Source organism: Tachypleus tridentatus, chromosome 4, assembly GCF_004210375.1.
Source record: "Tachypleus tridentatus isolate NWPU-2018 chromosome 4, ASM421037v1, whole genome shotgun sequence".
NCBI lineage: Eukaryota > Metazoa > Arthropoda > Merostomata > Xiphosura > Limulidae > Tachypleus > Tachypleus tridentatus.
Window position 1 is genome coordinate 63886705 of NC_134828.1, and position 16652 is coordinate 63903356.

At 31.8% G+C, this 16652-nt stretch overlaps 1 protein-coding gene across 1 annotated transcript in view; it reads right to left on the bottom strand.

Moving 5' to 3' along the window:
• LOC143249282 (rho GTPase-activating protein 190-like) overlaps nucleotides 1-16652 on the bottom strand; it is a 119902-nt gene that overhangs the window by 101933 nt on the left and 1317 nt on the right. Inside the window, 1 exon segment of the mRNA XM_076498845.1 lies at nucleotides 6595-7267. Coding sequence (XP_076354960.1) covers nucleotides 6595-7267 — 673 coding nt within the window.

Genomic DNA, 16652 nt, shown 5'->3' on the forward strand with positions numbered 1-16652 from the left:
AAGGATCACCACTCAAGATATTTTAATAACTCCACATTCATTTCCACCATTTATTTTTTACATGTTTTTGTACATTAGAAATCAAATACCATTTTTAATGTTTGGCCATTTTACATAAGTTTGTCAAGACAGTCAAATTTCTGAAAAAGTAGTAAGTGATAACATATCCATATCCTCAGAGTTCTTTGACAAAATCATAATTTTCTATCAACTAATGAACTTTGTAGTAAATTAAATATTACATTGAAGTGTAACACCCAGCTGATAATTTTTATTAGTCAACTAACTCATCATTTGAACATGAACAATTACAGTCTATTATGGAAAACTATAATTGGTCTGAAGGTGACTTGCCTTATTTCAAACTTTATGCTGACAACTTGAGAATATGCTACCAGAAAAGAAATATTTTTGTTCAAAGTGAACAAATGTCGTTTTATTGATCAAGGTTAGCCAAAACATAATAAAAGTGGACATTTAATGGAATGTGGCTTAAAAAAAAGTTGCACACTGTAAAACCTTGTCATACTCTATGTCACACAACTTTAGTAATGTCTCAAAGGAACTATGATAAGACAACTAATAAAATATATACAAAAAGACATGCAAATTAATAAATAAAACCATATTTTAACTACTATAATATATCATGCCTTATGCTGGTGAAACAGGGTCTATGCAGTTAGTGTTACATCACAATATGCTTGGCTTCCGCTAACCATTAACCACATCGCCATTGGTGAAAAGAAACAGCCTGTGGCTAAAAAATCTAATGTTGGTTTCGCCACAGTGGCGAAAGATAATTTTTCGGTCTTGGATGGTTTTCCTTTATTTATTCTGCTCAAGTTTCTGTCTTAATAGCTTTCGTTTTTTGTTTTTTTTTGTCATACATGCCATTAATGACAAATGACCAAAGGTGCCCCCCAGTGAGTTGAAGAAACAAGAAACATCTTTAAAAACTACCACTGACTGTAATCTATATTTTCTTTATATGTGTATTTTTATGATTTCAGGGATATGACAATTAACAAATTAAATTTTAAAAAAAAATTACTCAGCTGTGCTAATGATTTCTTTTATTTTCATTTCCCATGCTACATGTTTGATTCTACCTGCAGTACACAAACAGTAATCAGAGAAAACCTGACTATCTTCAAACCAACATATGGTCTGTATCAAAGTGGAAATCTTAAGTTTCGTTTGACATGTGTTTGAATTGAGATCATGACAACTCCTAGATCAGATAAAAACACGTCTAAACAGTTAGATATATAGTTTTTTTCAAAAAAAGGTCGAAGCAACAACATCAACTGATGGTGGGAAATCCACTTCCAAAAGAAAAGACAACTCTGAAGAAACTGAAGCTTGCAGCAGTGATCATACTGTCTGTGTGAATATATATATATACCCGCGATTTTCAGAGTTGTTAAAGAAACTTGGTTTTCACAGTTTCCTTGGCTGGAACATGTTTCCCAACCAAATACATTTCATTGCAAATTATGCAGGGACAAGAAGAAGAGAAATATTTATGCTACCACTGGGAAAACTACTACTAAGCCTAAAAAAAATAACTTGGCAAAGCATTCACGGTCAGAAGATCATTGCAGTGCAGTAGTATCACAAGTTTTGAAGAAGGACATGCCAACTACTGCTGTAAATGTGTATGTGGGGTGTAAAGGTGGCATTCAGGCACAAATGGCCACATTACTTGCATAAGCAAAGGAAGCCATCCCAACTGTGAAGTTTCATTCCCTCCTTTCACTACAAATATTCAATGTAAGAATATTCTTCATTCTAGTATTAACAAGATACTTTGTTTTCTACAGTATTTTCTTAAAACAAACAGCAATTTGGCAATTTTCTAAAAGTGAAACATTTTGAAAACATCTATCAAAAATTAAGTAGCTAGCCAACTCTTCCAAATATCTTTGTTTATTACTTTAATTGGTGGTCTTATTTCAAAACACAAGTTCTTATATATATTTTTAACAGGGAGTGACCTCTCCAAAGAAAACTACAGACTCAGTCACAAAGGGGAACAGAAAGGTTCATTTTCACCCACAGCCAGTCTCTGGATGATATTTTTTGCTCTTGAAGCAGATGAAGCAACTGATGTAGGAAATACCTCTATACTGATAATTTATATCAGGTATCTTTCATCATTAGGTGAGGTTACAAGTCAATTCCTTGCTGTGCGTGAACTGACCAACACTAAGACTGATTCTATCTACAACACAATGCACTCAGTCATGGCAGATCGAGAACTGTTTGATGTCGACTTGGTTGGACTTGTAACTGATGGTGCAAATATCATGGTGGGAATAATAACAAGTCATTGATTGGCACACAGATTACAGTTGGCAGCTGAAAAGGCAGCAATCCAGGTGCCTTACCTTGTGAAGTACATTTCAGTTTTGAACCAGTTTACAAAAGCCTGAAATATTCTCCCATGTTGTGTCGGGTTCTGGAAGAGAGCAAAGCATTGCATGGAGAGGAAAGCAACAAAATCAAGCAAGTGTTCTTCACACGATGGCTCTATTTTAATGATTCCATCCAAGCATTAGTCAACTGTATTGCATCTGTGATAAGCTGCCTGCAGGTCGTAGCAAAGGAACGCGGTATTCCAGGCCGAGTCTTGCTACATGGTCTTGTGCAGCAAATGTCATGTTACAGCTTTGTCATGATGACATTTTTTTGGCTGATGCTATTGGCATTCTTGAACTTTTGTCATGATCTCTACAGAGAGCTGATTTATCTTATGATCAGGCTAAAGCAATTATTGATGGGTCAATTCTGTCAATTCAGTTGCTGACACACATCCTTGGTCCTTACACACAGACTGCACTGAAGGAACTCCCATAAGCTCCTCTTGCCAGTGGTTACACTTCTTACAGAGGCCATGACATCAAAGATACTGATAAACAACGTGAAAAGTACAGATCAGCTGCTGAGTCATTTGTTGAAGAGGTGGTCACAAGACTACAAGTAGCATTCCCAGACACTAATATCGTCATTTTTTTCAATATTTAACCCATGTTACAGCAGAACAGTATCTGATGAGGAAGATCTGAAGAAACTCATCCAGCACTTCTCTCCTTTCGTCAATGAGGATGAGGCACTGACTGAATGACTGCTACTAAGGAGCAAAATGGAACAGGATGCTCACAAAACAGAAACATGAAGAACTTCTACAAGGAATACATCCACCAGACCAATCAAACTTTTCCAAATCTGTCTCAGCTTGCAGCAATTGAATTAATAATTTCAGTTACATCTGTTGACTGTGAGCAGGGAATTATCAAGTACAACAGCATCAAAACAGATGCCAGGAGCACTCTGTCTGTGGCCAAGACAGAAATGTTACTAAACTTATCCATGGAGTCCAAACCTTTAGATCATTTTAACTTCGACTCTGTATTCAGAAACTGGGTCACTCACAAAGACAGGCGTGGGTACCATTCCCTGTTTAAGAAATGTGCTTCAGAACCTCAGGTGTCAACTTATACCACATCTTCTGTTGAGAATTATTTGGCTGAAGAGCTGCCATTGAATTTATCTACTTACTAGTCATGCTACCGTTTTCTAGTTTTAAGTCTTTTTTTTTGTTTGTTTCTGTGTTATTCTGAGAAATATATCTCTATTTTCCTCTTTATCATGTTTATTTTGTTGTTTTGTTTTTTGGCAGGGAAGATTGTTGGGGAATAAAAAATAGTACAAAACTTAATGTCTTGTAGATTTTCACATAATTACAACAATTTTTTTAGTGGATGGATTTGATGCATATTAAAAGTCATGCACCACACAGTTTGTGGCGACCTGAAATTGTGGCTAAACAACTGTCACTGTAGCTAAAAGAAAATTACTTTGTTTAGCCACAGTTGCTAAGAGAGTTATTTTTCTAGTGGAAGCCCAGAGTATGGTCACAAAAGCACACAATATAATGAAACTAATTAATGGTACCAACCTGCAAAACAAATTGACATGTAGACCTCCTAAGATAATCTTGTAGAAAATTGTTTTCTTCGGTTCGCTTTTGCTCAACTGATTTTAAGTATGAAAAAGTGACACTGCTTGCACATTAACAAATATAAACACTATTTTTAAAGCTTTACATACATAAGTAACTGAAAACACTCTAAATTTGAGGTATCATTTTTCATTATGTTTATTTCTAAGTTTGTTTCAAGGATAGAAATAAAACACAGACTGGATACACAAGCAATACTCACAATGAATACTTATTTTTTTCTATGACAATCAAATCTTAAAATAATACCAACATTCAAACATTCATTAAATTCTTTTCTTTTTCTTTTAAACCTCTATCAATTAGTTTTTATTTAGTAAGATAGTGATAATGCTGTATGATATAAATATTATAATAATAGTTGATAGTGGCAAGGTTAATATATAGAATGATCTCAAAGTTAGCCATGAGAAGTGTGTGCATTTTCTAAAAGGTGCATTTTCTATCTGCCAGGTCCAACGATGGGAATCGAAGCCCCTGATTTTAGCATCGGCCATGAGAAGTATACTAATTATCTTAATTTTTATATTTTAGATTCGCATTGAAGTAAATGTGAACAGAATGATTTTCACATAATTACAACCACTTTCTACTGGATGGAATGGATGCATATTAAAAGTCATGCACCACACAGTTTTTGGCAACCTGAAATTGTGGCTAAAAGTTATTTTTCTGGTGGAAGCCCAGATAAGACTGTTAATAATGTATCTAAGGACAATTGGTATGGGTATTAACACTTTTACCAGTCGTCCTGAAATACATTTTTACTTCAAGTGGGTTTTCTCATCATCATGAAAGACTGATAGTAATTCTTTTACAAATCTTTCTTTAATGGTCCTATATTATGGCAGGGTTCTAGTTAATCTGAACTCCCAGGTTCCGTACATGCAAGAATTTGTCCAGATGCATGAGATTTGTAAACTACTTATTACAATGTTTTCACTGCTTTGGCAAAGCATAATTTACATAATCTTCAATCTGATTCAGTTACAGAGCAATAAAATAGTAAATCAGACACCTCTTGCCACACCCACCTGTTACATCCTCTCTTTTGGAACTTACCCATAGTTCTCTCTGATGTCTAAGATTATATTATAACCATTATATAAGTTTTTCTATCAAATGGTACATTATATCATTCTGTTGTGGATACAAAAAATTATCTATTTTCCTTCTAGTTCAAGTGTTATTTTGATGGAAAACACACTGAAGAGCTAAGATGAATTTTTGATGGCTTGTGTCCCATGGTTAAAAAGCCAACAGTTATGGAACATTATTTCTTTTCTTGAGTGTGTATACATTATTACTCTGTTTTTTGGTACATTATTTAATTAGAAATTATTTAATGCAGTAGTACAACTACTATAAAAAGTAGTGTTAAATTTCATTGACAGTTGAAGCAAAAAAAAAGCCAGGTAAATACTTTATTTTTCTTCTTTTTCATGCGTTTCTTATTGATTATTATAAAAGTAGCTCATATGTTGAAATTCAAAACTTTTATAAACTTTTAAGTTATATAAAGTAAAATAAATATTAATTTTATTAAAAAGGTATGCTTGTGGGTAAGTTTATGTGCTATGTAATTTGATACAATAATGTTAGCTGAGCATTTGCCACATTATTTGCAATTTATGTGACCCAAATAGTAGTTATATACAATTCAAAGGTCAATTAGACAATAAAATTTAAGTATAAATAGATGTATAGTGTTTGGAGCTTTAAGCTATTTATGGTAAACAACTGTTTTTTGTTTTTTTTATAGAAAATAAAGAACGAAAATGGGGGTAATTTAGAATTACTTCCTAATATTTATGGAGGCTACAAAGTCAGTCAAATTGACGCCATACAGAATTAAAGAAAATAACTGCTAAAATATAAAGTTTTTCTAGAAACAAAAATAATTTAATATTTATTTTGGAGTTTCAGGGGTTATGCAAATGATACGTGAAAACTTTCACATGAAAAAGGTATTTTTAATTTTATAATGAAAATTACTTTGCAGTGTAAATTGCAAATACAGTTTTTCATGGAACATGCTCTTTTACCCTTGCAGAAAATAGATGTGACGTACATTATAAAGTTTTTCTTTGAAACTGATGCACTTTTTTCCCTTTTTTTGAGTTTATTATATTCTACCCATGGAACCCTTGGAAAAAAGTTAGCATCTGGGATCCTAATTTGAAGCCTATGTGAATTTTCCAGTAAGAGCAACTTAACATCATACCAACTACCAAACACCAACATATATAGTGTTTCAATGAATACTGTCTTGCATTTCCAGCTGACTTGACAAGCTCTGGTATTCAGTAAAAAACCTTGTTGATAATGCTCTATAGAGATCAGAATGACATTGTACTATATCTACTGGAAAACCCATATTATAGACAGAAAGAGAGAGGTTTGTAAAAAAAAATGTTTTCAGTTTCAAAGTAATGTGATAACAGACTTACTACCAATCAATATATAATGGTATATTTGTTTTTCTTTATGAAAGAGATTTAAAAATTAAAATGCAATAAGACTATTCTGTATACCAAACAAGCAAAATTAGGTTAAAATATTCTTACCCATCACCTAAACTTTGGAGGTCTGGAAGGAGCTCACTAAGTACCTCTGGCAGTATCTTTATGTACATCTGCATTTTCCTTCTAATATACTCCTCTTTGAGTTTCTTCACATGCCGCATGAACATTTTCTGAGCATCACCATGACCAAACAAGTCACAGTAATGAAGAAAATCTGAGTTTTGAGCAAATTTTTTGCTCACATTACTCCACACTGCTTTATAGTCTGTTACCTGAGCACGTATCACTGATTGATAAGCTTCTGTTGCCACATCCAACACTTCTTTCCTTCGCTGTGCAGCTTCAATAAATGGAACAATTTTGGACTTACCTTTGGTCCTATCAATCATCTGAGCAAGTACAAAAAATGCTAAATCAACATTGACATTTTCATGGGCTGATGTCTCTATAATTGGAATGTTTCCTTTAAATTCTTTTCTAGTTACAAGACGTTCAGCTTCTTTGATGTAACTTTCCCTAGCTTCATCATTTTTGGTGGTAGCCAACACAATTGGTTTCTTTGTCTTCCACAAGTTGTTTAATATAAGGCTGGTAAATTCCACCTGTTTTTCAACAGTACGCCCTGGCACATTAGACACATCAAACACACACACAAAACCATCTATATTTAGTTTACCCTCTGGAATCATTTTTTGTTCATATTCTTTTTCAATTCCTGAAACAGAAATGAGAAAAAATACCACATAAGTCTTTAAAAAATACACAAATAAGCAATTTAAATGTGTATTCCATTATCTATACTGATTGCCATACTGATTTTTAGTTTCACTCTTTAGTGCATAACTGGCCCTGTTTGGTAACACAAACACATACACAGAGAAATGTAATTACTTTACAACTTTTGAAATTTAAATAACTGACTCACATTACTTGACTTATAAGTGTTACTTCTAGACAAAAACCATTGGTCACATAACTGAAGAATTGCTCCCAGGGAAAGAAACAGTATTTCCAGCTTCCAAAGGGCATGATAAGGGGCTCTCCATTTAACCTTTCACTGCAGCTTGGATGTACATTTCCAAGTACACTTTTTTTTGGAAATACACTTCCCAGCCACAATGAATAAGTTAAAATATCTGGAATTAGTCTGTTTATAGCAGCAAATAAGGTAGTAATTCTGCTGCTAATAAATACCAATAATAATAATGACAGAACATGAAAAAAGATAAATGTATAATTCTATAAAGTGTAACTGCTGGATTATTACCCAGTTAACTAATTCTTTTAACTGTTATTAGGATTCAACTGCCTCCAATTGTTCCATTTTTAAAATGTTGTAAAAACTGTCATGTGGTCTCCAACAACCAGTTCAAAAATTTGTGTGTAAACAGATGAGCATGGCTTCAACACAAATAGTCTTTAATACATATATATATATAAAACTGTATTAAGACTTCACGTACTAAATGATATTTTTGCAGAATAATTGAAATGAAGTGTTAATATTACTAGTGATATAATTATTCATATTATTATTCTAGTCTCTATTATGAACATTATTTTTTACAATGTTTCAACCAGAAAATAGAGAAGATAGGAGGTTCTTATATTCTAGCTTGTTAATTTTTGTAATTTGAGTATCTAATTCATAAGACACTATAGACTTTGCATTTGGACATGACACACATCTCATTTGAACCAATGCTGCATTCACCAAACCATGTCACACCCAAAAACGAGTATTTAGGATTTTTTAAAATATTTACCTTTAAATATGAATTGTAATCTACAATTTAATGACAAACTTGTTGACACATTCATAACACAGTAGTTAAATAAAGTTCTGAATGCAAGTCTACAAAAGAGAGGATGTAAACTTGGACTTGTGACCATAGGAAGACCAGTGTCAGTAAAGTTAAATAAATTAATCAAAAATAATAATAAGAAATTATAGTGGTATTATTTTGATTACTAGAAAATTGGAATGACTAAAAACTAGACTGGAAACATTAATTTTAATTACTGAATAGCTGGAACAACCAAACAGTAGAAAGCAAAAACACTAATTTGTATCAACTGACTCTTTTCATGACAAAGAGATTCCAACATAATTCTGATTACATTTAAGTAATCAATCCTTATAGATAACTGATTAGTCTTCCAACTCTAATCACAACACTATATCAGTGATTCATGCCACTTCACTATGAGTAAAAAAAATATTATTCATGTATACTGTTTCGTGAACTGTAGATGAAAAGTCTATGAGCAAAGTTAAGCTCCAGCATAAATTTGACACAACCTTGGAAAAACTAAATCAGTAAAGTGATATAAAATCATGTGGTTAATTTCTCAAAATAATCATTCACTTTCTTCTGTTTCTTCTGGCTTTAATTTTGTCAGCTATTAATCATGTTCCAAAAGAAAAATCTGTGGAAATTTTACCACTTAGTTACCAGTTGTCTATACCATGAATGTCTGGTGTTTCAACTAGCTAATATGCTAATAAAATAGCATTAAAATTATAAGTTCAAATCAAATATTATATCAATCAGAAATTACAGAGCATTACATATGGGTTTGATTACTCCCATATTACATTACATTTCCCAATGATTTAAATTAAACTTATTTTCCTTTTCTTTTCATTGTACATAGTCCTGTTGACAGGTTTTGTTTTATTTCTAACATTTATTTTCTTCTAAAGATAAATTCCCAATGCTTACTTCACAAGTCTCTCCAACATGTAAACTTATTGTAATACAGCCTTTTTTTTTTTCCAAGAAAATATTTTATTCATGGATGAGAAAAGCAAATAAAATTTGACTGCAGACCCTCTGCCATATTTCAGGCTATTATGTTGTGCTAAATATTAACATTATTTTTTGTTAGGATGCTCAGTAACAATTAACTTCTGTCACTAACTCACATTTCAATGATCAATCTGGTCATTTCATGAAATATTTAGATACTATGCAAGTGTTTTATAACTGCAAAATGAACTGGGCAATTAACCATTATCAACTATCTATAAACACCATATATTGTTACATGAAATTACTGACTAATTCAAATTAAAATTAAATTGAGTACTGTCATCAAAATAACCAACTACATGAAATTCATGTTTCTGGTTGTTACTTTTCAATTACAACTATTCAAGTGATCAAAATACTGTTAAGATTTCCAATTATGTGCAATTAATTCAATGTTGTTCAGTTTCAGAACACCCAAAAATAATCAACTAATTGAAATTAGTGTATTTGGTAACTTCAACTAAATCTCATGAGAATAACTGATTAGTTGCATATAAATAATGAGCCCAATAATCATTCAATTATCAAATTCCACTAATCACTCAGCTTTAATTGCAATGGTTAGACTCATTAAGAACAAAGTAATCATTTCATAAATAATTGATACAGTACTTGTACAGGTCAGTTTCTACATTGGCAAATTACTTATATTCATATCTGAATCCCTGCTTTCCTAATTAATCCCCCCCCCGAAAGCAAACTGATGCACATTGGGAATTGTATGAATTGTGTCAACTATATTTTGGAGTAAATCTTGATTAATAATGGGACATTATTTTGGGACAATTTATTTTCAGTTGCAATAAAACTTCTAAACTATAAATAACAATATCCAGAATTTCGTCTACCAGTCACCTCTCCAATTTTCATCAGATCATACCCATTTCTGTCCAATTTAAATACTATCTAAACATTTTCACATACTAATAAGATGTCTGATGAAAGACAAACATCTATTCCATGTAAATATAAACAAATGGATAAAAGCAAATTCCATTAAGGTAGACAGCAAAAAATGAAAATACCTCTACAGTACTTATTTTTTTATCATTTGTCACAGCACTTTAGTCATATGCACAAGCCTACTGAAGTGTTTAAACAATTAAAAATTTATTCAATGACCCCCTATCTGTACCACTTAATGTTCAGCTACACAAGGGATTCTGAGAAGTTAAGAGTGAAACTGAAGAATATGTGACATGTCTATACCACACTACATCTACCATAACCAATGCCACTAAGGACTTATGCCCAATACCAGAGCCCATCAAGGACAGCTGGGATATGACAAACACATTAGAAGTATAGGCACTACTTACATCATCAACTTTCACAAACAATTACTGCTATGAAGTGAACTAGATTTAAAAAATTACTTGTTATTATTAACATTATCAAAGTTATTTACAAATAAGAAATTTTGGGTAAGGATTAATAGCACAATATTATTAGTTTTTTCTTATTTAATACAGACACCATCCTTCCAAATTGCATAAAACTGAACAAGATAATTTTAAAACATACTCCATGATGCCTCATGTGAATATCTCTCATTGTCAGTCTTTTGCCAATGGCAATGAGAAATTTATTTCTAAGGTCCAAGATACTTGGCTTCAAAAGAAATTTTGCAACTATCTAGCTGTTAATCAACTAGCCAGTAAAAAGTATCATCACTTATCAATTTTGTTTAGTGCTAACATCAAAGCAAACAAAATAATCTTAGAATTTTATGACCCCAAACACCCTTTCACATTTCACCAAAACTGAAAACAGAGTAAATGAACAATTTGATAATAGAAAAGGCAGAAAACTGCCAAATGGTGATCAATTATTATTCCTGTTTAATAAAAATTGTCTGAAAAAACAAACAAAAAGACATAAAACATTAACAAGTATATTATAATGTTCCAAACTCTTGACCTTGTATAGTTCACAGGTATAAAAGGTACACAATTATTCTAAAATTTATCTAAGAATTTGAAGTGGCAAAAATATTTACAACTAGTCTAATAAATGTTTTTAACAATTATTCTCTTCCATAAAAAATTAAAACCCACAGTTAGTGTTATTTTATTTCATGTTTGTTTAGTTCAAGGTCAGCATAGCTTTGTGATTTGAAAGTCTTGAGTTTGATTCCGATTAACACCAAACTTATTAACCCTGTCCATGTCATGGCAATGCTATGAAGGTTATCTGCCACTGTCACTACAGATGAGAACAAGACTCGAAGAAGGAAACTGCACCACTTCTGATCCAAGTATACACTTCACCCATTTGTGTAATGTGCAAGAAATCAGGATGGAAAATAAGGAGCACACTTGAATTGAAGAAAAAGTGGAAGGAAGGTGATTCTAATCAGAGAAAGATATTGTAACTCACTCCCACAACAACAACAAAAGGGTAAATGAGAATGTGTCCTAAACTGATGACTAGAGAAGACACCTGGATGACAGACCTTCTACCAACTCTTGGGCTACTTAAATGTTTCAATAAATTTACTGGTTTTTTGCATTGTATTATGTTTCTAACTTAAGATTGCATATCTACATAATAGCATAGTGTATAAGCAGGTGTGGACCTATAAGAAGGTTCAGGGGGTTTGAAACCCTTTTACCCCAATTTTGCTAGAATAAAATAATCACTCTTATGCTACTATATATAGTATCAAACAAATAATGTGTCAGTGTTTATCTTATTGGTCTAGTTATTAGAGTAAAAAAAATATTAAGGATGTCTGAAATCAGCACAGCTGAAACCTACAGCAACTCAATTAAGCCCCAGCCAATAACTGAATATTTCTAAGCTAATATAAAAATGGGAACATCAATTAACTGTTGTCAAGGTAAATTTTTGTATCTTGGACTTTTCCAGACAAATTAACAATATTAATAGTTTTATTATGAGTTGGCTTACTCAATACAAATATTACTTTATTATAGCTTTTATGGTGAGGAAAAATATTTTTAAAATAGTGATTGAAATGTCGTACCTTTTTAAAAAATACTCTTTGTTACTATAAATACTATAATTTGCAATAAAATGATAAATTAACAATATTTCTAAGCTAGAGAGATTTGTTAGGTAATTATTATTGGTTAAGATACCTGCAGTTCTTACAACAATGACTTATTATAGAATGGATTTTTCATTGTTTAGAAATAAGAATTATCCTGAAAAAAATTTTTTTTTTCTTTTTGTATTGTTGGCATCTAAAGTGAATAAGCAGGTAGTATGGATTTATAACTAAAAGCTTCTATAATTTGTTCCTCCTAAACATGCATTCCCATTTGCAAATTCTAAAAATATGAATTCAGATAGAAGCTTTAATATTCTTTTCTTAAATATGATTATGGATAATTATAATTATATAACTAATTTAAAAATATGAAATTTTTATTTTAACAGTTATTTTCATATCAATTACACTACTAGAAATAAAACACTGAAATCACTGGATTATAGTACAACTGACCTCATCATGTTAATTTTTTAAAATTACAACGACATTAATTTTTCCTTATTATAAGTAGAGCTAGTAAAAGTCCAAGTTGAACATACAAATTTAACACCTACCCTAAAGAATAAACATTTCTTTTAAGAACCTATAATCCCCCAAGAATATATTATCCATTTCTTGATTTTTGAGACTTTTGCCTAATTTTTGTACAAACAGTCAAGTTTGGTTTTTTTACTAATAAATTACAGCTTTTAAAACAATAATAAAGGAAGTAAAAGTATGATTAGATGAGCATGATTTGACTGTACTATCATAATAAAGGTTTATATAAACTTTGTTTTTATTCAAATATTGGGAAAATGTTTGCATATCTGTTTAAAAGCTACAGAAATTATCTTCATAGAGAAAATACAAGATAACTTGAGATAAAATAGACTTGTACAGTTGAAAGATGGATTGAATGGGTAAAAAATGCTTATTACGAGTTTAACACAGTATAGAATATATCAGGTCATCCCATAATTAATGTCCAAAAATTTAATATAGAAAGTGCATCATCATTTCTGTCTTTGTAGAAGGTTTTAATGACTAAAATATGTAGTAGGACACGTATAAAAATGTTCAGACAAATAAAAGAAACTAACCCAATTCCACTTTGTCAGATCATTAATCAAATAAACCATAATGAAAACAGATGCATCTGAGGAGCACATTAGGCATATAATGCTTTATTAATTTAAAAAAGCAATAGTGCAGCAAAAACTACATGAAACATTCAAGGTGTTTATGGTGCAGTTTCTCTATGAAAGAAAATGTCAAAGGTGGTTTCAGAAGTTCAGATCAGGTGACTACAGCTTAAGTGATGTGCAACGTTCAGGTCATCCTGTTGAGTTTAATGATGACTTGCTGTTGGCTGCGCTTGATGAAGATTGTGCTGTAACAGTTGAAAAAACTAGTACAGACACTTAATTCAACCCATTCAACAGTTTACTGTCACCTGCAACAACATGGAAAGGTGTCAAAACTTGGAAAATGATTTGACAAAAGCCAACCTCAGAACAAGAGGGGACATTTGCACTTCCCTGCACTCTCGTGAACGTAACTCATCTTTTTGTGACAGGTTAGTGACTGGAAATGAAAAATAGATATCTTATAAAAATGTTAAGTGCTGCAGACAATAGCTCAGTGCAGGTAAACTGGCTAAAGCACAGCCCAAAATGGACCTCTACCCCAGGAAAGTCTTGTTAAACATTTGGTGGGATACTGTTGGCATGATCCACTTTGAGTTGCTGCCACTCAATGTACTGATTTCATCAGATATCTACTGTCAACAGTTAGAGCACTTGGATGTGGCACTTAAAGAAAAGAAGCCTGCTTTGATCAATTGTAAAGGTGTTGTGTTGCACCAGGATAATGCACAGCCATTTACATCAAGGATCACATCTGCAAAAATTGAAGAGTTAAGACTGGGAAAAAACTTCCACTTCCTCCTTATTCTCCAGACCTTGCTCCATCTGATTTTCATCTATTCTGAAGTTTACAGAACTATCTTGATGGAAAAGAGCTTGGAACACATGAAGATGTCAAAATTACCCTCTCTACATTCTTTTACTTCAAACCCCAAGAATTTTATAAAAGTGGCATTCAGAAGCTTGTAAATCATTGGTAGGAAGTAATTAATAATAATGGAATATACATTGTTGATTAAATAACATTAAAATCATTTGAAATCTTTCTCTTTTTCTGAACCTAAAATCAGACATTACTTAAGAAATGGCCTGATATAATGTTTGAAGAAGAAACAGTCAGGTATGAGTAATACATACACACAAATAGGAAACAAAATTCCATATTAAGACTTACTAAAGGTATCTTGCTAATGTTTAGTTCTTTGCTTAAAAATTAGTTTTTTGATATGCATTCTAAGGTTTTTTTTGAGCTGCTATATTTCTGAACATTTTTTTCTTATGTTCACTGAATCAAATCCTCATCCAACCAGATAAGCAAAGTTTGAGTATGGTAGACGACTGCAGAACATTATGATCTAAATTCTTGTTTATTGCTTTTTGGCATTTTTTTTTTAAGTTTATTCAAACAAAATATGTACAACATAGCTAATAGCTACTGAATTATTTTCTAATTGTACTTATATCTTTCAAATAAAAACATTATTGCAATTTTTAGTTCATACATGATCAATGTTAGGAATACAGCACAATTTAAAAACAAAATGGCAACAGTTTGTTCATCTCTAGTGAGCATAATTGGTTTGCAAAGTAGAAAATGGCCACATATCTTTAAAAAGCTTTTTGCCATAATATTTGTTTTAGAAAAAAAGGACTTTTCACAAGATGCACAAATGCTAATCTCCAAAATATATATATCAGAAAGGAAAGATGATTCAAAATTTACCTTTAAAAATCTAAACTAGCTGAAAATTGGAAGATTAGTATCATGTTTACAATAATGCAGTGGTTCTTATACTTTTGAAAATAGCGTACCACTATTCATGTTTCGTTTCCACAAATGATCCACATACCTCATTGTCAGGAGCACTATACTAATCAATTAACCAAATGCTGTCAATTAATAAGCCTGATAATTAATCAATTAGTAAGAATCAATGATCACTTACCTCTAGGTCCAATTATTTCTAATAGCATAATAACAACACAATACAAGTTTCAGTGTAAAGCTTTGATTTATCTTGGATACAGAGCAGAAAGTAATATGTTCCTATTATGACACTTCTTCTTGAGGAATCCTGATCAATAGTGTTGAACTGCAATCTATCTTACAACAATAGGTAAATTACCTATTCCATAAAAATTAGCATAGGGCATACTAGGATCAATCTTTACATCAACTTCTTGTTACTGATGTTACATGCACGTTTCTATTTATAATATTCTACAACCATGCAAGTGAATTATTTAGATTTCTCACTAACAATATGTTAAAATCATGATTCAACCCTGAAATGATCTCTTGAAAAAGTATGAATATTTAGCTTCATGTCCAAATTCCATGCAATTGTCCAGCAGGGTAAGTATGCATAAATTTAATGTTACAACATAAAAGAAAATAGCACTAATGTGGCTAACTACTATACAGTTCTGAACAATAGTATAGGGTGGAAAATGGAGGGTTTTTCCCTCCATACTTCATGTCACATTATCTTCCAGATGATCGGCTATCAAAAGGCAAAGGAGTAAAAAATATGCACACACATTTTTAAACCAAATCCTTGCTATAATAAAATAATCACATTGTAATCTTAGTTTATCAACTATCTAAGCAAACTGGCTAGTTATAAACTGGTAACCTGTCGTTTTCCTTTATGTTCAATGAAATTGCTTCTACTTTGAGTTTCATATAGACCAAAGCCTATATGCTGCTTTACATCATGGCTCTTAACAGGTTACAGAGTGCCAGTCTTGCACTTGTTTAACACACAATGACTAACATGAGTGATACCCATGGATTTGCCAGAAAAGTGAGGTGGCCAAAATTTCTCTCAAATAGGTAATTCTGGCAGATTTCCATGCCTTGTTAGACAAAATTTAATAACTGTACATTCACAAGTAAGTATCTTGCAGAGTGGGAAAGTGCCTGAAAATAAATAATCGTATTTGTATGATCATTCAGAACTCTACAGTATACAAAGAACTAGTGCAATGACATCAAAAATGAGAGGCACCAGTTTTGTACATTTTAAACCAGCTGCTAGCAGGATAAAAATGGCACAGCAGCATCTTTATGGCTAATGAACTGAACAAAAATTTATGAATACTGATTCTGTAAGGAATTTTCATCCTAAACAAGCA